This window comes from Prinia subflava, chromosome 11, assembly GCF_021018805.1.
Source record: "Prinia subflava isolate CZ2003 ecotype Zambia chromosome 11, Cam_Psub_1.2, whole genome shotgun sequence".
NCBI classification, from domain to species: Eukaryota; Metazoa; Chordata; class Aves; order Passeriformes; family Cisticolidae; genus Prinia; species Prinia subflava.
Genome location: NC_086257.1, coordinates 12,628,295 through 12,653,565, shown reverse-complemented (window position 1 = coordinate 12,653,565; position 25,271 = coordinate 12,628,295). Strand labels below are relative to the sequence as shown.

The 25,271-nt window shown below is 50.4% G+C and overlaps 2 protein-coding genes across 2 annotated transcripts; one reads left to right on the top strand and one right to left on the bottom strand.

The window, feature by feature from the left end:
• Positions 1 to 2,958: 2,958 nt before the first annotated feature.
• ZIC1 (Zic family member 1) lies at positions 2,959 to 7,379 on the bottom strand. Its single transcript, XM_063408629.1, has 3 exons — positions 5,435 to 7,379; positions 4,104 to 4,267; positions 2,959 to 3,716 (listed from the first exon to the last, which is right to left on the bottom strand). Exons 1-3 carry the CDS (start codon positions 6,408 to 6,410, stop codon positions 3,519 to 3,521), a joined length of 1,338 nt encoding a protein of 445 aa, XP_063264699.1. The 5' UTR covers positions 6,411 to 7,379; the 3' UTR covers positions 2,959 to 3,518.
• A 5,348-nt stretch (positions 7,380 to 12,727) lies between these two features.
• ZIC4 (Zic family member 4) lies at positions 12,728 to 23,340 on the top strand. Its single transcript, XM_063408163.1, has 3 exons — positions 12,728 to 12,803; positions 17,815 to 18,432; positions 22,919 to 23,340. The coding sequence occupies exons 1-3, from the start codon at positions 12,734 to 12,736 to the stop codon at positions 23,338 to 23,340; spliced, it is 1,110 nt and encodes a 369-aa protein (XP_063264233.1). The 5' UTR covers positions 12,728 to 12,733.
• The last annotated feature ends 1,931 nt before the right edge of the window (positions 23,341 to 25,271 follow it).

Genomic DNA, 25,271 nt, shown 5'->3' with positions numbered 1-25,271 from the left:
GAGCCTGGCTAGAGGAAAGTTGACTTTAGAGACTAAAACAGCGCAGAAACCGCCGAGAGAAACCTCACAACCGCTCTGCCTGAAAACACCCCTCTCTCTGCCGGAGATTTCAAAGCACTGCTCCCCTCTCCAGAGCCAAGCGAACAGCACAAGCACCAGCATGGCGTGGACTTGAATTCAGCATTAACAATTCCAGCCCCAGTGATCGTCGCTAATTCAGAACATACACGAGATGGAGATCAACCAGTATCGCACAGTTCCCCCTCACCCCAGATAAAAAACCTACAGCAGCAGCAACAATACCACTAGAATCATCCTTTCTGCTGTAGGACGCTCAAACAAACCTCAGACTGAAAGTTTAAAAGAATTCTCATTAACCAAGTGCTCCAATACACACAAGTAACAGATCTGTGTTAACCGACCACTAGGGACTTTACACAAGTTCAAAGAAACTTGCAATACGCATCTTTAAAATATCTCACCCTCACCACATTTCTCCGGGTTTACTTTACAGATGGATGCCTCAGACTAGCTCAAGAATTCTTTTTTTCTTAGATACGCTCAAGCTTATTTTTTTATAACCGGTGCCCGGTAAAGTCGCAGAGACAGTTGCCCTGAAAGACTGGCAACAAGCAGCATTTTAGGCGCATGAAACACTTTTTCCCCTGGCTCTTTTGCCCGGTGGGCTACATTTTCTCAAGTCTCAACACTTTCTGCCCCGGTCCCGCTGGGCTCCGACTTTTCCTATCTCGCCAAGCCCTGCAAGGTGGCGCTCTTTTCATTGAAAACTGATATTAGCCTTATAATAATAACATTTTGTAAAAAGTAAAGTTAAAGCAAAGCCTTCCCATGGGTGCTGCAGGGAGCAGGAGGCGATGCCGAACTGGCAGCAGTGAGGCTTCGGATGAGAAAGACAAAGTAGCTAACTAGCTTTTCATTCCCTTTTTCTTTTTTTTTTTTTTTTTTTTTTTGGAGGTGGGGGTTGAGGCGTGCGCTTTCGGGCAGAGGAAAGTCTCCGAGGGAGACCCACAAATGTTACGGACAAAGAAAAATTCTAGCGGAGGGCTGCTGAGAGGCAGCGGGCTGTGCTCTGGGCGGGTTACCGCCGGGGCTGAGGAGTGCCCGCACGAATGCGAGGGGAGAGCGGCTTCCCCCGCACCCCCGCCCCCCGAGCGGTTAATATGGCTATTGACTCGCTGTACACATAATATTTCTTTAAAGAAGCTGTTAAAGTGTCATCTTGGTCTACTGGAAGGTCAGTTTGTGCAATTCACTCTATGACATATCACAAGCCCTCGCAGCTTTAGCCAACCTCATGATTTGTGTTGTCTGTTGATATGTTGTCTGCTTAATGGGGCGATCATGCAAGCTACAACCAGGAACAAAGCCCAACAGTTCCAACAACCGTAGCTAAGTTAGTGGAAGCAGTACAGCTTGCAAATCTATCAAACTAAACTGCAAGGAAGACAATCTGATTTAGAGAAAAGGCGTTCTGCTACAGTCATTAAGCACAAGTAATTTAGATTTTTTATATTGTCTTCTCATTTACAAATTTACTGTATCAACGCCAGCCAATGGAACGAATTTCTTAAGTAAATGAGAAATAAATAAAAGAGATAGAAAGATAATCAAATTACATAAAATAATTCTTATGCCCTAGATTTATTTTTTTAGAAAGCTATTAACACTAGCAAAATTATAGTAATAATAATAACATAACATAAGAAGTAATTGATTTAAATTAACATCACGTTTTAAGGAATATCAGCAAAGAAAAAAAAAAAAAAAGAAGAAAAAACCCAAATAAAAATACACACAACAACAACAACGGCCTTCGTGAAACAGTGCTGTACTTCTTGGAGTAAAAGGCCCAAGGAAAGTCATGAATCCACTGCCTAAGAATTAGTTATGGTCATAAATGCCTTAAATTAAAATAGCAACCGAAATCTCCTCTGTTTTAAATCTCCTAATATATGTTATCCGAATTAATTTAATTTAGGGACCCAGTCTATGCAGATTCATGGACAGTGTTGGAGTGGAATGCAGCACTTCTCGTGTAACAATTCCCCACATTAATATTTATGTAGCATATGCAATCTATTTCTGTTATTTTTATGGTTGTTATTCTATGTCTGCAAAGGTCATTTAAATTATACTGCGGCCGAAAATTTGTTTCATAAATTTTGATATAAATACTAATTACACACTATAGTAATGCCAGCAGGGATCCTTTCATTTATCACATTTATATCACCTTTGCTGCTTTAGTGATGACATAATGGAAAGCAGTGAAAAACTGGGACAGTTTTATTCTAATATCCTAAAGCTAGTAGGAGTTGCAGCAGGTTGACTTAGTGAATAAGAATTCCTACCACAATTCTTGGGATTTAAGAATCTTTAATAAGGTACGAAATGTTACCAAACAGTTCTGTAAACTAAATTTTACATACCAATTCTTCTAGCCATAAATATTGAATATCTTGTAACAGGTATAACCGGACCTTTACATGCGGATAAATATGGAAATTAGGATTTATATACATTATGTTCTTGTATTTGCCAAAAGCAACGGACAGATATAGTTTATATCTTTTTTTTTTTTTAATATCACTTTACATAAACAAATGTAACAGTTTGACACGCAGATCCAGGCTTTCACTATACGAATTTCTTGACAGGACGTGTAACAACATTTTACTGCACTACTTAGACTGGACTTTGGGACGAAATGTTGCACTTTATACAAAAAAGCACATTAATACCAATAATATTCTGTTAGATCGACGTTTAGACTGTAATAATACAAAGTAATTCACATTTTGATACACATTTACTAGAACATTCTTGCCATTCAGTACAAATAGTTGAATTTCTACCTCTTCCCTCTGCCCCCCCACCTCCTCCTCCCCCCCGCCGCCGCTCCCGCCCGCCCGCCCCTCCCCCCACATATATGCAAAGACCACAAATCCACATATCCCCCTTATTCAACTTGCGATATAACTATTTACAAAATCAAACAGTACACTTTTTTTGTTGTTTTGTTTTTGAAGCTAATAATTCTGTATTTACAAGAGGGGGTGGGGGGGAAGGCCGCTGCCCGAGCAGACATGCAGTTGGCGATCTCTAATCAGTGGTTTCCAGTAAAGCCCTACACAGTTGGCATTTGCCCTGGTAACCTTGTCTTCTTATGCATTCTACTAACCCCTTCGCCTACCAAGCCTTGGAACAGAGCAAAACAGTCAGAAAATAAAAATAAAAATAAAAAAAATTAAAAAGGAACTATTAAAAAAGAGAGAGACAAAAATAATAGAAGACAAAAAAAAAATTAAAAATTAAATCTTCATTTTACTCAGTCCTGGGTCTACTGGCAGCATTTTATTTTTGTTTGCTCATTCAAATTTTGATTTCAGTGTCCATTATTTTGGAGTCTTTAAATAGGATATTTGTTTGCTCGCTTGGGGCTTTTTTTTTGTTTTGTTTCGGTTTGTGTTTTGTTGTTGTTGTGTTGTTTTAGCGTTTTAGACGTACCATTCGTTAAAATTTGATGTAAGCGTGCTGTGGCTGGACGTGTGATGGACTGCGGAGGAGGAAGGGGATAAGGAGCTGGCAGTCTGGTTTTCTGTGGATGGAGACACGATGGTTGGAGGGGTGGAGGACTCGTAGCCTGAGCTGGCGGCGGGAGAAGGCTGGGACCCCTGCGAGGATGATTCATGGACCTGCAAGAGAAAACCCGGGCAGAGATAGAGAGCGGCGGCGGACGGAGGCCTTCGCCCGGGGATGCGCCAGACGAGGGGACCCGGCCCCGGCCCCAGGCTCGGGTGCTCCCGCGGGGCTCCCCGGCGGCCCCAGCCCCAGCCCCGGGCCCTGCCCGCCGGGCGAGGCCGGGCTGCGCTCCGGCCGCGTCCTGGCGCTGCCTCCCTGCCCTCCCCGGGTGACCCGCACCGACCGAGGCCCCGCGGCGGGCCCGGGCCGAGCGCGGCCCGGCGGGGCGGGGGCTGAGCTCGGGCCCGGAGCCTCGGGCCGCGCTCGGCCCGCGGGCACGGCCCGCCGGCCCCGCCGCCCTCCGCCCGGGCAGGCCCGCACGCCAGGCGCCCTCCATTTACCTTCATGTGCTTTCGGAGGGAGCTGGGGTGCGTGTAGGACTTGTCGCACATTTTGCAGAGATAGGGCTTGTCGGAAGTGTGCACATGCATGTGCTTTTTGCGGTCGCTGCTGTTTGCAAAGCGCCTGTCACAGCCCTCGAACTCACACTTAAATGGTTTTTCACCTATTGCAGAGGGAAGGGGGTGGGGGGGGGGGGGAAAGGGATCTGATTAAGCAGGGCCGGCTGGATCGCTCATTGTCACCGCACCGCCGGACGGAGCTCGGGGCTCCATTTCAAACACTTGCAACTTTCTAACTTCAGCGAGGCTCAAATCCCAAAACCCGGCTTCTAGTCTCTATCCTTTCCGGACCTCCGACTCCCACCAAGTGCCCGTTTAGGAGAGCGGGGGGGGCTAAACAACTTTTTTCCCCCCCATTCCCTTTGGAGGGGCGAGTTTCCTTTCAACCCCAGTCCCGAGCACCTCTCCCTCTTCACAACGCTCCGAGCGAGAGAGCAGGCGTGCTGGGATATTACACACGATCCTCAGCGCCTGGTTTCCGATTTTACAGCTCCTTCTCATAATATTTTACTCTCTCACCCACCCCACTCCCCTCCCCCACGTTTTCTTGCAATATTGAAAATTATCCGGCCCGGGAAATCAACGAGAGGGCAGCTCCGCAAGCCCTCGGCAAAAGCGCTGGGGAAAGCGGCTCTGGCTTTCAGCGCTCGGGGGTGGGAGCAGGGGGAGATCGCTCTCCCGGCCAAAGGCTGCTGCATTCCCACCTCCCACGAAGGAAAAAGTTCTCAGGAATACCGGCGCCTCCCCTCCGCACAACAATAACACAGTAACGCGCCGGGCTCGGTTTGTTTAATATCGCTCAACGGAATTAAATATTTACCGAGCCCTGAATTGCAGAGAGGAGACGAATGAGCTGCCTGCAACATTTAGCACAATTTCTCATCGTGCCACAGCCAAAACTGCCGAACAATAATTAATTAAAACCTATAAATTTAAACAGGACAGGTTGCTGCGATCCCCCACCCCACCCCCTCTGCCCTAACAATCCCAGCAGCAAACCCTGCCGTCCTCCCCCTCTGCCTCGGCAGGGATCATTTTCTTTTTGTTGCTGCTGCCGGCGTGGCTGTGACCGAGCTCGTTTTGCAGCGGAGCTCCGAGCCGGCCTCTCCCGGAAAAAAGCAGCGGTCCCTGGAGCAAATCCCCCGGTCCCCGTGCGAGCCCCGGCCAGGCCGGCCCCCCGAGCCCTCCGGCACGGCCCCGCGTCCCGCTCCGGCCCCGGCGCTCGGCACTTCCACTCGCAGAGAGAAAAGCGACAGAGAAGGTTACCGTACCTGTATGAGTTCTTTTGTGTATTTTGAGATTCTCTGATCTGGCAAACACTTTGCCACAGCCTGGGAAAGGGCAGGGGAAAGGTTTTTCACCTGTGTGGACTCTGATGTGATTTACAAGTTTATATTTGGCCTTGAAAGGTTTCCCTTCTCTCGGACACTCTTCCCAGAAACATATGTGATTGGACTGCTCGGGTCCTCCAACGTGCTCCACCGTGACATGAGTCACCAGCTCGTGCATCGTGCTGAAAGTTTTGTTGCAGGACTTTTTAGGGTTTGACAATTGCTCGGGCTCAATCCACTTACAGATGAGTTCCTGTTTGATGGGCTGCCTCATGTAACGAAAGAAGGCCCCTGCCCCGTGGTGGGCTGCCATGTTCATGTTCATGTGGCCGTAGCCGTGCAGCTGGGTCGAGGCGTAGTGCTCGGAGCGGGGGCTGGTGACCTGGCCGTACTGGTCGGGTCTGCCGTACATGTCTCCGGAGAAGCCCAGGCGCATCTGCCCGTTCACCACGTTCGGCGAAGCGTGGCTGGTGGCTTGTTCGTGCAGCCCCGGGAAAAGTATATGTCCCGCGGCATCTGTGTGTCCGTGGGGTCCGGCGAAGCTGCCGGCAGCGGAGGCGAAGAGGCTGTGCTGGGCGCTGGCGGCCGCCGCCTCCCCGAAGCCGCGGTTGCGGAACAGAAAGTCCCGGGTGGAGTTGAAGGCGGCGCTGGAATAGGAGCTGACATGGGTCGGGTGGTGGTGGTGCCCCAGGGCCGCCGCCGCGTAGCCGGGCGCCTGCGAGGTGAAGGCGGTCTGGCCGGCCGAGGCCAGCTCGTGGGTGCTGGGGTTGATTTTGAAGGCGCCCATGCCGTCGGCGAAGGGGTTGATCCCCAGCCCCACTTCTCTGTCCGTGACATCGGCCGTGGAGTGGTGGCGAGAGGATCCGAAGGTAGTGACTCCTATGGCGGGATACTGCGGTCCAGCATCCAGAAGCATCTTCCCAGCGTCGATGCAGCAACCAAAAAAAAATCACGCGCGCACACACACAACGCGGAGAGAAGCAGCAGCAGCAGCGGCGGCAGCGAAAACACCCTCTTTGGAAAGTCAGCGACGATCACCACCAAAGCAACCACATCAAAAACACCCCCTTCGGCATCAGCGCAGGGGGAAGGAAAAAAAAGGAGAAAAAAAAAAAAAAAAGGCTGGTGCGGAAGGGGGGAAGAGATCTTCGCAGTTGCAAATAATAATAATAATAAAAATGTGCCCCAAAAATATTCACTGTCTCTCTGCTTTGACTTTTCAGGGAGGTTTAAGTGAGGAGGGGGGGGGTTGGGTGAGCTCAAAAATAAACTGGCTGCAAATAACAATAACGGCGAGAGTTCAACACAGGCAGAAAAAAAAAAAAAAAAGAATTTAAAAAAAAAACCAAAACAAAAAAGAAACTTCCTTCAGTGATTTTTTTGGCTATAGGAATGTTGCAAAGTGGCCGAGAGATTGTTTCTCTCTCCTCTTCGAGCTTCCCCACACTCACCCGATTTTTTTTTTTTCGGGGGGTCTTTTTTTTTTTTTTTCGCTCCGCAAAAAAAAGGCGCAAATCATACACAATATTGTCTTTTGCGGTTTATCTTCCTGGGGAGAAACTTTCACCTCCTCAGCCGGGCGGTGAACGCGAGACTGATAGCGGCAATCATTCCTGCAGATAAATGAATTGAAAAGACGACACCGTCCCCCCCCTTGATGAATGGGAGCCGGGGGCGGAGCGCCGTGCGGGCGGACGTGGGCGCGCATTGGCCGGCGCCGGCTCCCCCTTCCCCGCGTCGCTGCCCCCGGCCCCGCCGGCTGCGGGCGCTGATTGGCCGCGCCGCCTCATCCATCGCAGGTATTGTGGCGCCCTGACACCGCTCTGACAAACGGGGCTGCGGCAGCCCCACCAACTTTTTTTTTTTTTTTAATATATATGTAAGCCTCTTTTTTTTTTTTTTTTTTTTTTTTTTTTTTGCTTTTGCCTTTTTTTTTTTGTTTCACCTCACGAAAATATTTCCAGCGCATCTTTTTGTGTGTATGTGTATGCTAAGGGAAAAAAAATCTACTATTATTATTAGGGTTATTTTGTCCCCCGCTCTCTCTCTCTCTCTCTGTCCCTCTGTCTCCAGCATTCTGATAATGACGGTTATGATGATTTCGTGGAGATCCTGAATTTTTAAGATCACTGAACAACTTTTAGGCTTTGGAAAGAGAAGCCCTATAGGGATTCTCGTCTTTTGAAGGTGTTTTCTTCTTATTTAAAACTGAAGCTCTCAGAGAGTAAGTGCTGGGTGCACTTGGTTTTATTTTTAAACATCAGGCGTGATTTCTCTGTGTAGCTGATTCTATCCCTCCATCAGGTTTCTGAAATAAATCTTGCTTTCTGCACCCATCAAAACGCAGGTGGGTGAGCACTCTTAACTTTCTATTTTTGTTGTTGTTGTTTCGCCTCTTTTTTTCTTTTTTGGTTATTTTCTTTCTCTTTTCCCTCTCGCTCTCATTTTGTCTCGCTGTCGCTCGCTCTCTCTTTCATGGAGGTATTCATTCTCTCATTCATTCTCTCATTCAGGTAAAACTGTAAATTTTCCAAACCTACATTATTTCTCGTTCTACTGCATGTAACTCACGGTTACTTTTTTTCTCTCTCTCTCTCTTTCTCCCTCTTTTTTTTTTTTTTTTTTTTTTTTTTTTTTAAGTAAAAATTTATTTTAAATCCTCGATAGGAGCAATGTAAATTTTCTGACATTCAAACCTTTTCTAGTTCACAAATCAGTCACCCTTGTCACAGTTATTGAAATTCCTCAACTTGCCACACCAGGACGGTGGAAAAAGCAGGCGGTGTCTTTGTTGCTGACCAGGCTTTTGATCGCCAGAGAAAATTTACTTACCTTCAGATGAGTGAGCAGAAAAAGAAATAACACTCCCTTTGATTTAGTTAGAAAAATGCAGACATTTGGATTCAGTGCAAACATACAACACTTGGTTGTTTTCTAGATGCAACCCTCGATTAACCTGTCTTTCCCCAGCTCAAAGTCTATTGAAAAACTGTGGATAGTTCTTTTTTGTTCCCGCTACAAAGAGCCATTGACTATATATTAAAATGATTGTTGAAAGGTATAAGTATGGTATTTAAAAGCAGAAAACCTTTGTGGCTTAATCAATTAAGCTAAGCAACATTTGTACAATATTTTAAACAGTGCTTCTGCTCTTAAAAAAAAATCTCAGGAAACTTTAAAATATAGGCGTCTTTGTGTGTGTATGTATAGATACACTTACGTATGTGTCCATGTGCGTATATATATAAAACTGGCAAATTATTTATTTACTCCGTCGCCTGCATATTCATTAGCTCTAATTATTTTCTAGTAACGAAAACACCAAAAGCTCGCTAACAGTCAGACTCCATACATTTCGCCTTTGTTCAGCCCTTCACTTGCCTCCTTCGCAGCTCAATCCGAGCCCCTCCAATTCCTAGTACCAAACAAAGAAACTTTAAACTCATCCTCTCTAATTAAAGCCGCTGGTAAGCAATCCGCAGCGCAGGTACTGGGGAGTCGGACCAGCAGCGCTGCTGCGAAAACCCTTCTCGGGTGAGAGCTGCCTCATTTTGAGAGGTATAAAATGGCCATTGCGGTTAGAAAACAAACAAACAAACATCAACGACAGTAAATAAACTTTGATACGCCTTGATGGAATGTTTCACTGCAGTTTATCTGCAGCCGCAATGTGCCTGTGCTCGGTGCGCGGAGATAGCTTTCAAAGCAGATCTATTATGTAATTTTCCTTGGATCTTGGGAGGCTTTACAGGGTTTGGTGGGGTTCGGTTTTATTTTTTAAATTTTTTTTAGAATAATGATGAGCTGAATCTGCACGTTTGCATTAATTCTACGAAACCTATTTGATGGAATTGCAATAGCTTATAGCAACAGGTATACCCGCTCTAGGGAGCACCTGGGTGTGACACAGCCTTAAGGCGGGTGTTGCACCACTTTCTGTATTCGGTGCTAAAATGAAGCGAAGGACAGGATTGTCAGCGTTACTGTGAAGTGTGCTGGGCGATGGCATTCGGAGAGCTAGAAAGTTAGGTAGCTCAGTGCTAGCCTGCCTCCCAGTGCAAGGGGAAACCAGTGATCATTCCAGGTCGGTGCAAAATATACGAGAAGGCAGACGAGAAGGTATTTTTAGGAAGCGTATCTAAATATACAGTGTAAGAGTGAATGTAAAAAAAAAAAAAAAATGTTGTGGGTTGTAGAAGTTATCAAGTGGGATTTGCGGTGCGCTCTCTGCAGGAAACGAAAGCTGCTCCAGTTCAAAGCCACATGCACCAACGTGACATATAAGCCATTAAAATATCATCCTGACGGCTCATTTCTGCTTCATCATACATTCCCTAACTGCTTCCAGAAAGCAAGAAAAGAAGAAATGAAGGATGACCGCCTCGATGGAAGCGCCAAAGAGGTGGTGGGTTCTTGAGGGGGGGGGGGTTATTGTTGTCTTCTTTCATTCCTTCTTTCTTTTCCCTTCCCCTCCACCCCCACTTTTATTTTTGCCAGTTCAGAAATGAGGGGAAACCTTCAACAGGTCGCAGGGGTAAGTGTCTGGGTGTAGGGGGTGCCTGTGCAGTCCGGGCGGCGGGCTAGCCCCCACCGCCCGCCCCAAGGGCTGGGCGATAGCTCCCTGTCGTCGGGGGGGTCTTCGGGAGGAGGCTTGGCCACCCCGGGAAGAAGGGCTGGAGCCTTGCGGTGCGGGGAGGGGGGCAGCGCCCCAGCTGCCCCTCGCCCACGTGGAGCAGGGTCCCGGCGGCACCTCGGCGGGCGGGGGCGGGCGGAGGGCCAAGAGCCCGGGAAGCACCGAAGGGGGGTCCGACACCTTCTGTCGGACCCCGGGAGCCGCGCCCGCCCCCGTAAATGCAAAGGAAGGCTCGGCCTGGAGGTCCGCGCGATGCAGAGCGGCGGCGGTCCGCGGAGCGGGGCAGCGGGGTGCGCAGAGCGGCGCCGAGGCGCTCCCGACCTCGCCAGCGGCCGGGCTCGCTTCGGACGGGCAAGCACCGGGACCGGACGGGTCCCGCGGCAGCCCAGGCAGGGCCAGGAACCCGGGGCGACACGCAGAGGCGGAAGAGAGCTGACAATGGCGAGCCCCGTGGGGAAGCGTCCCGGGGGACGCGCTCCACGCCCAGAACCTCGCCCACCGCCGCGCCCGGTGCCGCGGGGGCGCTCCGGGGGACCCGGCGCTCCGGCACCGCAAGCCCTTCTTTATAGGCGGGTGCGGCAGGGACGGAGCCCACGAGCTCGGCCGGCCCCCTCCGGCCTCTCCCCGCCCCCCCGGCAGGCAGAGCCGGGGGGGCTGCTCCGGGAGCTGGGTGCTGCCGCCCGCTTCGCGCACAGCCCGGGGAGGGGCCGCCACCCTGGTCCCGGCCCCGAGGGGCACTCCCGTGTCGGAAGCTGGCTGGGGAAGGGGGAAAGCTCCCAATTCCCTGCCCAGGGCGATACATCCGAAGGTGACCTCTGACCCGAGCCCAACTCAGCGTGCCAGCCCCGGGCACCGGCACAGAGCCAGCCGATGGGGACTGGCGTGGGCTTCTCGCCGACCCCTTTCCTGTCACTCCTTTGTCAAGCACGATCCCTCAGCCCCGTTGGTCGAGCTTGTCTCGAGGCTCTCTCCACCCAGAGACCAGGAACTTTATTTCTGCACCGAGCCCTTTCCGGAGAACACTCCCTCCGCCTTGCGCGGCCGCGGAAAGGACAGGTTGCGTGACAAGCCGGTGGCGGCGGGGCACACGCCGTGGCTGCTGCCGCCCACTCGGGCTGGCCCGCAACCCCGCCCGGCTTCGCCGGGATCCCGCGGGGCGGCGGCGGCCCCGCTCGGCCAGCGCACCTTCGAGCCGGTGCGGGAGTGAGTTTAGGGAAGGGGGCCGGGCCCCAGCGCTACACTGGGGGGGAACTGGTACCCCACACTAGAGCCCGACATCCAGCAGTTTGGGCAAGGGGACATCCTCACCCTTCTGCTCCGCCGACGGCGCAGTGCAGATCAGAAAAGCCTGCGAGGTCGAGCCAGAGTTTTAGCCAATATTTACTCTGAAATGCAGAACTGTTTTGCCTTCCTTTTTGTCATCTGGTAACCATTTGAAATATTAAATGCAGCGACTTTTTTTTTTTTTTTTTTTTTTTTTTTTTTTTTTTTTTTTTGTCCGGTTTCAACAAGTTTTGGAGAACACTTGGGAACTGAGCACTCCTCCAGCCTCCCACCCTAACCAATGAAGCACAACTCCTGCAAACCTCTCACTAGCGGGGCAGTGTTGGCCACTCTGACTTAAGAAAAGTGCGAGGATGAATGGAAGTTGCCTAGGAATTTTAATTCCTAAGGGATTGCTAAAGTTTTGGCAACAATTTTCATCTCAGCAGTGAAAATATTGAGGACATCAAATTATTTATGAAAGATTATGACTACGATAGGATTATGAAGTTTCATAATTGATATCATCAAGTGTTGGTCTTAGTACAGATTTTTGTTTACTAGCTCTGGAGTCCCCATAATAATAGTAGTAATAATAATAGTAATAATAACAATGACGTCATTTAAAGTAACTTATTCCAGAGTCTAGTGTGTTTTTCTGTGTTAAAAACAAAAAATAAAACACCCCAAATCCTGTGAATTTCAAAGATATCTGCAAAAATTCAGACTCAGACACTGCATCTGCTCTCAGAGCTATTGCTGCCGCTCAAAACAAGCTGTGCAAAGTTCTGCCTGTAGCAGTGGCAGTGCTCTGCCTTCAGAGAGCAAAGAGCAAGCTGAAAATTATAGGCAGGGAGAAGTGCCAAGGTGGTACTATACTAATCCTTGCTGAGACAACAACTTGTGTTGGAGGCTCGCAGAGAGTCCGGAATTTAATTTCGGGACGGAAGGATCTGTAAACAATATAGCCGAGTGGGTAAAAACTTGCCTTACAATAGCCTGCCAGAAGGTGAATGTCAGATCAAAGGAGAACTGAAAAGATGTCCTTTCATATTTCTTTTTCTTAAATCAGCCATGGAAACTTCATGACTCCATAAAACATGTGCTGCTTTGCTGGGGAGACAGCCTCTAGTTTCCCCTCGGAGAAAGCTTCTCTTCCCCTCTCGTTGCCTAACTTGTGTTTTGGCTTGGTTTTATAGGTTGGTTTTTTTGGGTTTTATTTCCTTTTCTTTTTGAATCCACGATGCCCGACATATAGAGTGCCTTTCTCACTTCATACCACACACAAATGTTTTTGCTGTTAACTTTCCACCTCTCTCCCCGAACAGGAACAAAGCCAGGAAATGAGGCACAAGACTTCCCATGTAATGAGGAAAAGAAAACGACTTTACAGAAACATCCTGGAAAAGTCAAGTAAGTTAAAATATGTCCTTTTTACAGTTCAAAGGAGACTGTATTTTTTTCAGCTTAGTGTTTAACGTACTTGCATAAACACAAATCAGTGACAGAACTCCCCACCGGCAGCTGCCTAATCCTGCTCAATGCCTATTCATTTGGAGGTTCTAGAATTAATATTTGACGACTCTCTCATTGAAACAACAACCCCTGACCCCATGTGATTGCACTGTCACATTATTCTATGACATATTCATCTTGAATTCATTTACGGACGATTTGATTGGAATGAGGTTTGACATGTATTGGATCCTATTAAAGAAGACGACTTTGATCTTGTTGATGGGGTTTACATGATATGTATCATCTTTACCAGGGATACCAGGCTTCCACAATGTGGTGTCTAAGTAGTTAGTGACTGACAGCTTATCTGACAGGAATACCTTAATCTTAAGGTCCTGAATGAAATATTCTATTTAAAATAAGCATATGATTTGCTTGTCCTGGGGTAGCTCTAGGTCACAAAATGTGAGAGGCAAATCTAGGCTCAAACCGTTGCTTGTCTGGTAGCTGACTTTCCGTGGTTCGGGCACCCAGAAATAAGGAAGTGTCCACCAGTGGAAATGGGGCGAGGGAACAAAAACAAAGGCAGAGTGTGCTCTCGAGCTACTCGGTACCCTCTCCTCCCTGAGGTGAAGCTGGGATTGCCTAAAGGCTTTCTTGAATCACCTCTTCCTAACCAGCACTGCCTTCTGCCGGGGCAGGCAGGGACTCGGGCTCAGGTCCTGCATCTGCTTCCCTCATCCCTCCTGGCCAAAGTGAGTTTAAGGGATAAGGAATTGTGCAGGGTGACTTTCTTGGTCTTCTCTGTTTCTGCTCCTCGCGTTTTTTCTTTCTCACAGTAAAGATAAGGGGGTTCCAGACTGATCTGTTCCCCTCCTCTCGTTCGGGATTTGAAGCCTAAAAAGGTAACCCCCGAAGCCTGTCAGAAGTGCTGAGAGCATCCCGGCCGGGCCCAGCCCTCGGGCACCGGCTGGATATTTTGTAGCTGGCTGGTCGGGAAGTTTCCGCAGAGGTGGATGTGGGAGAACAGGGGGTGGATGAAGGTCAAATTTGGCTCCTCTGAGTGCTTCCCGAGGGCAGGAGCTGTGCCTTGAGCGGAGCACGATTATAAAAGGGAATGTCTTCGAAGCAATGTTAGAAATAGCGACAAGCGTGTTGATGTTTAGGTAGATTACTACCGAAAAACAAGGCTAAGGTAAGGCCGATGAGCAGCTCGGGCTGTTCCCACCCTGCAAAGGGATGTGCAGCCAGTTAGTGCCGCAGGCCTCGGCAGCCCGGCGGGGCGGGGGTGCGTGCGGGCAGGGCCGGAGCGCTGCAGCTGCCCCGCACCCCGAGCTGCGGCTGCCGGAGCTCTGGGCCCCGCATGGCAGAGCAGAAAGCAGGGGTGAAGCTCAGCCCCTCACCCAGGGCACAGCCCCGACGTTCTTCCAGCCGGGTCTGGGGCCAGAGAAGTGTTTGTGACTTGTCTTTACGACACGTCACTTCTTCAAAAGAAACCTCCAGCTCGGGCTAGCTTTGGGGCTAGGGTCTGAGGACGGGGTCGCAGACACGCAGCAGCCACAGGAAAATTCAGGGTCAGGCTGCCAGTCTGTTGGCCCTGCAGAAGCCGATATTGACACCTTTTCGGTTCGCCGAGAGCCCGGTGTGTCTGGTCAACCAGGGCTCAGGCCGCTGCCAAGAAGGAAGAGACCTCGGTCACCTCTCGAGTGGCAGCAGCATGAGCTCGAGCTGCCAAAGGGCTGCACAGCCAGGAGTTCAAGTTTTCAAAACACTGTGGGAGATGCACGGAGCCCGTCCGGGCCCGGGCCCGCTTCCCTCCTCTTCCCCGTTTCTCCGCCTCCCCGCAGTCATGTGGCGGCCCCCGCCCGCTCCCCACACGCAGCCGGGGCTCGGACCAACCTCACCTAACAGTGAGGGACAGCGAGGGCCAGGTTCTCCTGCGCCGCCTGGAAAAGGGTGTGAGAGACAGCCCTGAGTGAGGGGCAAGCTGAGACCCATGAGTGTCTGGCAAGAAATCATCACAGCATTTGAAATGAACTTAGGGCAAAATGGTTATGACTTTTTTTTTAATTGGCAAACTCTTCCAGATGTTTTCTCCCTTGACTGAGAAGTGTCACAATTGATGGAAAACAAGTATGTAGAGATGCAGTGTTTTAAGGAGGTATGAGGAAAGCAGCTTTATTTGGGATTCACAGTCTCAGTACATTTGTAAGTAACAGATTCATACTTCCTAACGTTTGTCTCTTCTGTGCACTCCTATTGAGATGGTCATGAATAGGACTGTCAAATACATTTCGTAGCAAGTAGACTTGAAAATTGAGATATTGTGAGGATGGTGCGTGGTTTAAAATTCCTGCGTAAACATGTTATGTAATTTTGGGGAGCTAATTGCATAATTTATCACTTTTCATCATCTCCACTCAGAAAAATGTGCACAAGGATGTATCTATAGCTAGCTACCTGAATATCAGCCTGGTTTTACAGCTCAAGTATGGTAAATGCAAGCAGAGACAAAATATGTAATGCAGCTAATCCAGAATATGCAAAGCTATGACAAAGGTGTCCCCTATGTGCTTATGTATGTCCTAAACTTTAATCTTATGGTTTCCAATCATTGGCTTGCAGCTTCTGTTATGAAAGTAGATGTGTGGACATTGCCAAATAGGTTCTTGTTTTACTACATCACAGAAAGCCTATTGATCACCAACACTGTTAAATTCTTGTGGAAATGCAATATTCTGTGCTGGGAGCTTTATCTGACATGCATCTGGTAAAGAATCCACTGGCAAGTCAACAGCGAGTCAATGTGTTAAATGATGAGAGTTTGACAGGATGGGTAGAGAATTCATCATTGCTGTATTTCATAAGACTGTGAGGTTATTGGTGGAGCCGTATTTGTGTCAGGATCCAAGTACTGTGGTAATTCAATGGGTAGATATTTAAAGATGTGTTTTACTTTCTTGGAGCAGAAGAATCTCTTCCCATGTTTCATTTACTTTTTTTAAGTTCACAATCCCCTTCTTAAAAACTTAAGCAGATACTTCCTCCTGTGCTGAAACCCTAAGCTTTTCTAAACCTATAAGGCCTCAGTGTGTCCAGCTGAAACCCAAAATTACACTTCCACTACTAGCACGCAAACCATGTTACTTCCTTCAGGTAAGAATCATCAGAACCGAGTCTTACGAATGTTTGGCAATGCTTTCCCCTCAAGCCAAGGACGGGAATTTTACATGGAACTGCCCTTTAAGTGTGCGTGAGAGAAAGTGAGAGAGGGAAAGGGAGAGACTCCCTCTTCTGGGTTAAACATTCAGATTCAGCCTGAACACCACGATTTCTCGCATTGCTCCGGCGGCCAGTAACCAGATAACTGCTGAAACTTGTCAGAGGAGGGGGAAGGGGACGGGGAGTCTCCCCGGGATCCTTTGTCCGGGCTCAGGCAGGGGCGGTAGCCCAGTCCCGGGCCGAACACGCCTGGCCAGCGAGCGGCCGGCGCGGCTCCGGCCGCAGCCTCTGCCGAGCAAGGACCCTCTCCCCGCGCTGGCAACAAGTGCCAAGGACCCGCGGGCAGGACCGGCACCGGGACCGCTCCGGCTGCCGCTGCTCCGGCCGGGCGGCGGGGCCCGGCGGGGCTGCCAGTGCTCTCCCGGGGATGAACCCCGCGGCTGCCCCGTGTCTCAGGGCAGGCAGCGGGAACGGACAGGGGCGAGGGGGAGGCCGGGGCGATGCCCTCGACTCCTGCCGAGCCTTTTCTTCCTCGGCCGCAGGCGGAAGCCCGGCAGTGTCCGGCCCCGGGCGGAGGCCCCGGGCAGAGACTCCGGGCCGGGCCGGGCCGGGCCGGGCCGGGCCGGGCCGGGCCGGGCCGGGCCGGGCCGGGCCGCGGAGGGGGCGCCGGGGGCAGGGTTGGCGCGGCGGCGGCAGCGCATGCGCAGCCCGTCCCCGCGCGCGCCCCCCGCGGCACCGGCGATCTCCCTTTCAGGCGGCGGCGGGACCTGTCACGGTGACGTCACCGCGGCGGCAGCCAATGGGCGGGCGCGGCGATTGTGCGGCCGGCGGGGCAGCGGCGCGGCCGGAGCGCGGCCCGGCCGGTCCCGCCGCGCCGTGAGGGCCTGCCCGGCCCCGGGCAGCGCGGGCCGCGCCTGCACCCACCCGGCCGCCGCCAAAGCCTCCCGCCGGCCCCCGGGCTCACCCGCTGGCACAGCCGCCCGTGCGTCCCGCCACCAGGGCATAGGGACCACGAAACTTTTTTTTTATTTTGGGAGAAAGGAGAAAAAAAAAAAAGAAAAAAAAAAAAAAAGAAAGTTGTTTCCCCCGCTCCCACCCCCCAACCCCCCTCGCTGCCCTGTGTATCTCTCCTCCCGCTGTCAGGTGACTTTTTAGCGTTAGAAGCTAATGAGCGTGGATGCTCTGGGGATCCCGGTGATGGACCCTGCTGCTCTCTCCAGGCGGAACACGGCGCTGAGATTAGTAGACTTGGCGGGGGCTCCTCGCCACCATCACCACCCCCCTCAGACCATGACAGGCTTCCCGGGCGTCGCCGGGCACCCCCACACCGCGGCGCCCACGCAGCCGGGGGAACACGCCGCCGAGTCCCGCCTCGGGCCACAGCAGCTCCGGCCAGGACACATGGGGCACCGCCACCATCCTCATCCTCCTCCTCAGCATCACCCCGCGGCCCTTAAGATCAGCCCTGCCCCTCATCCCCACCACCAGCTCCACCACCACCATCATCATCATCATCATCATCATCATATGGCAGGCCATGCCGAGGTGGTCTCTAGTCAAACGGCAGCGTTTGGCCCGGCGCAGTCACCAGCAGCCCCTTACCCCGTCTGTCACCCAGCCCAGGCTCTGGCAGCAGGTAGGGACTTCTTCATATGCAGAGACCTGCCGGCCCCACTCATGCCAGGGCTGACCGAGCAGCACCCCGCTGCAAGTTCTCACCACGGACTGTTTGTCTCAACAACAGGTAGCTACCCCGGACACCATGGTCACCACCACCACCACTCAGAAGCTGGGAATCCCTCTCTGTTCACTGGACTCCATGAGCAGCCTCCCCATGCAGCTCCAGGTGGCCATCTAAACGGACAGCTCAGACTGGGGTTACCTGGAGAAATGTACGCCAGGTCTGAACATTTCACTCAAGTACCAGCCTCCAGGACAGATCATTTTGCTGCTGCTTCGCTTCATAACTACGGTGGTATGAATCTGAACGTGAACCTGGCTCCACACCACGGCCCGGGTGCCTTCTTTCGTTACATGAGGCAGCCCATCAAACAGGAACTCATCTGTAAGTGGATTGAGTTGGACCAGACTCCCAAAAAATTATGCTCGAAAACTTTCAGCACGATGCACGAGCTGGTGACTCATGTCACGGTGGAGCACGTTGGAGGACCCGAGCAGTCCAATCACATATGTTTCTGGGAAGAGTGTCCGAGAGAAGGGAAACCTTTCAAGGCCAAATATAAACTTGTAAATCACATCAGAGTCCACACAGGTGAAAAACCTTTCCCCTGCCCTTTCCCAGGCTGTGGCAAAGTGTTTGCCAGATCAGAGAATCTCAAAATACACAAAAGAACTCATACAGGTCAGTATGTAAAGCTCTCTTTACTCTCTTTCTTTCTGTTATTCACCGTACTGGGGTTTTTTTTTGGGTTTTGTTTTTTGTTTGGGTTTTTTTTTTTAATGTATCCTTTGAGTTGTTATTGAATGCACGCCAAGTACATCTGGAAAATAAATTCTCAGATTTGTTTGCTTCTTTACCGTTTGGAGAAGGGGCAGGAAAGGGGTGGGGGGGAAGGGGAGAGCGAGAACAAATCTCAGAATTCTGGTCCATATATTTTTCTGTTTGTGTGGAGAGGCTGCTGTAATCTTTATGTGGGTAAATTTGTGTAAATATCGAGTGATATAGCTACTATTTCTGCAAATTCACACAGGCGAGGATTATTTTTTTTTTCAATTTAAAGTAGTCTGGGGGAAAAATGAAATCATTGTGCAAGCTCACAAATTAAAAGTGAACAATGGAAGTTACAACTTGTCTAGTCAGTTTTGACTGATGTCGCTGAGATGCTGCTGCTAGAACATTGTGAGAATAACAAAGCTGCGACCTTTTCGTTCAACAGTCCTGTTTTGGGCAGAGGGACTTTCAAATGTTTGATCTGAATAATACTGACATTTTTAATGAGCATTGCCTTCCAACGACTTTCTGCATTCGCAAATATGGGGAGCTGTGATTTCTGATTCTCGTGAGGGAAAAAAAAAAAAAAAAAAAGAAAGAAAAAAAGAAAAAGAAAAGAAAGAAAAGAAACCCTTGTATTGTTTCGGCCTGTACATTCTGAAATGTCATTTGCAGATCTGTTAAGTGAAATTGGGACATGTGTCAGAAACATCTGATAGTTCTAGTTAACAGAAAATAAAGTAACACGATGGACGATCTTGCAAAACTACGTTTGAACTCTTCCGGCCAGGAAAGCATTTATAATTAATGAAATTGCACGTAGAAAGTTTTCACACTTCCAGGAGCAGCTTGTGAAGTTGTATTAATTAGTTTAGCAGTCTGTGTTTGTAGTCTATAGCGCTGCCCTGGGTTTTTGTGTTTGTTTTATTTTTTTTTTCTTTTTCCTTTTTTTTTTTTTTTTTTTTTTAATTTTTTTTTCTTCTCTAAAGAAGAAGATAAGAAATAAGCCCTTTTTGGAAAATTTAATCTGTTCCAGTATAGGGTTTTCCACCTCCCACCCCCTTCTGTACGGCCTTATGCACTGCGAGGGAAACTACATAATCCTATTGTAAGATCTGCTTACAGCCAAACGATTTTTTTCGCCTTCTAGTTCATAAAACTACCCTTCCCCCATGCTCGGTGCAGGGCTTGACCTTCCAGGAGTTGCATTTTTTATGATAGAGCGCGACGTGATATAATATGCAGAACATACACTAATTTCGTATCGCTATCGTCTAAACATAGCACTGAGATTTTACAGCCACCGTCACTCGTCACCTCATTATTTTTCCATCGCTCTATGAGGAGTAAGTCTGTGTGCGGGGCGGGGGGGTGGGGGGGAGGTGGTGGACGACAGCACAGTCGTGTTCCTCAGCTGCCTTCTTGGCCCCCTTTTTCCTCGAAAAAGGGGTATCCCCGGGTCACATCACTTGTATCCCAGCCAGCTCCTTGTTGGATCAGCACAGGTACAGCCATTAACCGGGAGAGCTCATCTCTTAATGACAGTGTTTTTCTTAAGTAAACAAACTTTTACTGCTCTTTAACGGCATCACTGTTTGAAGTCTCTGAAGCAGAAAATGGTTAAATTCTTGGGAAAACTGACCTACATCGGAGATGCAGGTTCAGGGCAAACCCGAGAGCGGAGATTTGCGTTTATTAAACACCATTCGGCGCGTCTGTACTTTTGGCTTTAACTTTCTCAGTGATTAATTGCTGTATTGTGCAAACTCCTGCAGGGCCTTTATGGTTCCACCGTTTCTATTAAACACCCAGAAGTTGTCAAAAACGCAATGTTTCTGAAACCCTAATAGAACTCACTACGAATTATTCATGAAGACAGTTCTAGATTCAACAGGAAAATTATTGCCTCCTTAAATATTAATGACTTCTGATTTCTCCGAGGCTGGGGAGCAGGCAGAGGGATATCTGGCGATGTACGAGTTTTCCAGGTTGGAGGATAAGGCCGTTAAGGCGGCGGCAACGGGACGAGCAGGACGGGCTGGGATCACTTCAGCGCCTTCCCTGAGGGCCAGGAACAATAGTGCGAGGCGTGGGACGGAGCCCCGCTCCCTCCCTGCGGCCCCGCCGCCCCCGCGCCTCGCCCGCAGCCCGGGAGCCGCCAGCTCCCTCTTCCCCCCACCACCACTCACCCGGAGAAGTTGGTAAATACCTTAATCCACTCCCGGAGACGGGGGATTATGCCACAAATTCCAAGCAGAATTTCACTGAACACTTTTGCCCAGCTACAAGTGTGGGGGTAAAATGGCGGTTCGAGTCTCCATCGCCCGCGGAACTTTGTGCGTGGCTGCGGCTCCGTGCCCGGGCTGCGGCAGCCGGGACCCGTGCAGTGTCCTCTCCCTGCCGGGCAGGCATTTCCGCGTAAGAAAACCTGCTCTCGCCAAAGGAATACTTGCAAATGGCTCGGATGGCTCCTCTTTATTGAGGCGTTCAGGGAATGCAACCCGGGCAGCTGAGAAAATGCTGCCCTCTTCCCACTTGAAACCCGGCTGCACGGACGGACCTTTCAGTGGCTCTTTCAGGGGGTTAAGCGAAGTTGAACATTTTTCAACTCGGCCAAGCGCAGTGCGGCGCAGCCCGCTTTTACCTGAATGGACTCACTTTGCACAAGCAGAGTGCTTATGAGGATGGCTTTCCCTGGGGTCTCCTAACTTACTGCTTGCTTGTACTACACTAATATCCTTGATTTGTTGTCTCAACTTAGATGCTGAAGGTCAAATTATTTCCTTACGTGGAACTCTAATTAGATTATAGGCGGGCGTGTGTCTATGCATATGCACCGCTGTATGTCGACAGTATTTGGTTACAGAATCCGCATCGTTTTGTGAGAGACCTTATTTTTAACCTCTTCTCTCCCTTCCCTCCAACGCCAGGTATTTACCCATCCTCTGTGCAAATGTTAGCGGTGCAGGATCTCAGTGCTCCTCATTGACTATTACAGTGCGGAAAGAGCATACTTTAAACGCGGAGCCATGAGCCTTTCCCACCCACCTTGCATAAAGTGCATTCATGTGAAATATTTGGAATGCCTTCCTTTATTTGCCTCTGCTCGCAGCCGAGCCCGATGTAGGCTGAGTCTCTCCTAAATTTAATCATGACGAATTGAGAGGGGAAAAAAATAACAACGACAACCACAAACGCACAACCCAAGAAATTTAAAAACCAAACCAAAACAAACACACAAAACTAAATATTGGAAGTCCTTTTGGCTACGTGCGCCATGATGGTGAACACAGTTGCTTTGTTTGAACTTCACGTTAAGGTTAGGCCGTGTATTTTTGTGGAGTCCTCTCCGCCCTGATTTTTTTTGACTTTTGACGGAGGAGGAGGAGGAGATTTTCATAGTCGGTTGGTACAGGACCTGGGTACCCCTTGGCAAGCAGGGTTTTGCAGTTTGCTATTGTCAGCGGCAATAATGCCGACAGCATTTCATCCTGCATCTGGCTGTGGCGCGTTTCCTTGAAAACCTCCTGAGTATCGTCTACCATGCTAGGTCCACACGATTCGAGGTTAAACTTTCACATGACTCCAGCAACATGATTGTATTTCTATTATGTGTAACATCACTTATTATATGATCAGACAATTTAATCCCGATTGCAATTCCTTCAGTGACTGTGTAGGTTGAAATGAAAAGGGAATCCTACCCTCGCGACAGTGCCGTGCGCTGGCCTAGTCATCCCTCTGCTGAATCTTTATCATTTTTCCCCCACAATCAATGTCTTTCTGAAATATTTTGTACTTTAGCTTATGATATCAGTAAGCTGGGGAGCGGGGAAAGGAAGGGGATGTGGATCTTCCCATGGCATTGTAATCAGTGCAAGTATGAAATGGATGAAATATGATCTAGCCAGGTTATGAAAAATATTTCCACGTGCCTGGGGGACTGTGAGAAGTGTATTTAAGGTAAAAGCCTTCGAAGGGATAAATCACTGACCGCTCTTTCTGCAGGACTTCGGAATCTGCGGGGACAGCACAAGTTTGCTCGGAACGAGCAGTTCTCCTCTAAATTTTCCTTGTTTCGGGGCTTTGTCTTTTGCACAAACCCCCAGGATGACACACACACAGGGCAGGGGAAAGAGAAGCTGGCCGGGCAGGGCGCTCCGCTTGCGGAGCCGGCCGCGCATTCGGGTGGGCACGGAGAGGCGGCTCCGGGGGACGTTCGGCGGGGCCCGCGGGGAAGGGCAGAGCTCCTGAGAGGAGAATCCGCGGGGAGAGGAGCCGTGGCAGGGCCGGAGACAGGGGTTCGGGGAGGCTGTGGGCTGTGGGAGTGAGGGATGCGCTGCTCCCGGCCCCGCCGCCGCCGCTAATGGCTGTACTCGCCCATTGCCTCCTGCAGGGGAGAAGCCGTTCAAATGTGAATTCGAGGGCTGTGACAGGCGCTTCGCCAACAGCAGCGACAGGAAGAAGCACTCGCATGTCCACACCAGCGACAAGCCCTACAACTGCAAAGTGAGAGGCTGCGACAAGTCCTACACCCACCCCAGCTCCCTGAGAAAACACATGAAAGTGCACTGCAAATCCCCTCCTCCCAGCTCCGGCTACGAGTCCTCCACGCCCTCCTTGGTGTCCCCCTCCTCGGACTCCGGCCGTGAGCCCCCCGCCTCCTGCTCCCACGCAGAGCCCTCCGCGCCCGCGCAGCCCGCCGCCAACCTGAGCGAATGGTACGTGTGTCAAGGCGCGGGGCCCCGCGGCCCCCCCGGGCCCCCCGGCGCCTCCCCGCCGCCGCGCCTCCCCGCCGAGCCCCGGCCCCGCTGCTAGGGCGCGCCGGCTGCGGCGGCGGGCGGCCCGGCCCGGCAGGCACGGGGAGCGCCGAGCCGGGCACGGGGAGGCCGAGGGGGAGCGGCAGCGAGAGGCGCTTGGCGGAGGGAGAGAGGCTGCGGAACGCGCGGGTGGGCCCTGCCTGCGCCCCCGGCACCGCGCACACGGGAGGGCTGCGCTCGCCTCGGCCGGGGCGCTGCCGCCTCCTCCCGCCGTGCCACACACCCCCGCTCTGACCGCCTTGCTCCAGTCTGTTTACATGCCAGCTGATTTGCATTCCCTTTCCTTATCCCTGTCCTCTTCCCTTCCTTTCCCTTCCCCTTCCTCTTCCCGTTTTCCTTTCCCCTTCCCTTCAGTGGTTTCACACAGATTTTCTCTGTACAGGTTTTCTCTTGTCAACAGTACTGTGTGCTGCACTGTTCTGTTCGCCCACGATTTTCTGTGAGAGTGTGGTTTTTTAAGATATATATATATAAACTATTATTTGTTACCAATTTGTACAAAATGGATCCATTAAATTTTTTGATTAATTAACCCGTTCGATGGACGTTTCTGTAAACAATCTCCTTATTTTCCCCCCTTTCTGTATATAAATACATATATATATATTTCCTCCCCCACCCATTAGTCGCTAATAAAGAAAGGCCCAGGGGGGTGCGATGATTGACTGTCCATTTTAGCTCCCACTGGTAATGACTTCTAATACCTAAACATCCCGTCCCCACCCAGAGCGCGGCTCCTGTTGAACCGTGGGCGCTGAAGCTCCCGGGGGAGGCGGCTCTGACGGGGTGGGGGGAGACCATTCCCTGACGTCAGTGCCAGGGCGGGGGCCGGGCAGCCCCCGGCAGCGCGGGGACCTGGGGCCGCTGCTCCACGGCTCTGCCCTGCCAACAGCCCCGAGGAGAAATGAACCGCTCCCACAACGCGGCTTTAGCATCTCCATCCTGTCCCAGAGTCTCAGACATACAGGGTTCACTGCGCTGGTTCACAGAAAGAAGGGAGGAGGGTAAAAAAATAAACAACCCCCAAAATAAATAAACTAACTTCTCCACTGGGGTAGCTTGAAACTACCGAATGGTGCCGTTTTAATTACTTTAATGATGTTTAAGGATACCAGATAGTAGAGGCAAATAAATAGCATAGGCTGCTGGAAAGGGTTTCTATGGCTTGAGGAGAGCAGACAGAAGGCTGCTGTAAGCGCATCCTCTCGTGTCTGACTGATCACCTCACCAGGTGACTGGGGCTACTGTGCGTGTACAACTGTACACACACACACACACACACACACACGTGTATGTTGATACCGAGAAATACAAAAACGACAGGAAAATAAATATCTTGCCAGTGACTAAAAGCAACCCAATGCCCATTGCTTTCCCTACTTATACACCCGTATTTTTCTCCCAAGGCACCAAGTCGGCTTTCCTTTCTTCATTCGCCCAAACGCAACAATTTTTGTATTTAAACACCACGGATAGTAACAGCAGCATGTCGCTAACAGTAATACGCTTAGGGAATCAGCTAGGTGAGAGCAATGTGTGAAAGAGGAACCTAAACTGGGGACAGTTGTGCCCCTCTCCAGCCCCTGAAACTTGTGGCATGGAAATCGAGAAGTGCAGAAGCCAGATGCGGGTAGGGAGGATGTTTCCATCATGTCCCGAGATCTGTTTATTTCTTTATTTCTCTATTTACAGCAGTATTTGGTTGTGCAGGCTAATCACCTTTAATTTTTCATTTGCTTGTTACAGATGTCTACCCCGTTGCTCTCAAGGTAATCTAGACAGACGCAGCTGAAAGCCTGAATCTTATGCCTTAGACATCAAAGCAAGCTCGCACAAAGAAGTATTTCTTCACAACGGTGAATCTTCATGGTAAGTTAGGATTTCTATGGCAATAGGCAAGTCATACTTAAATAGTGAAAGGCGAAGTCT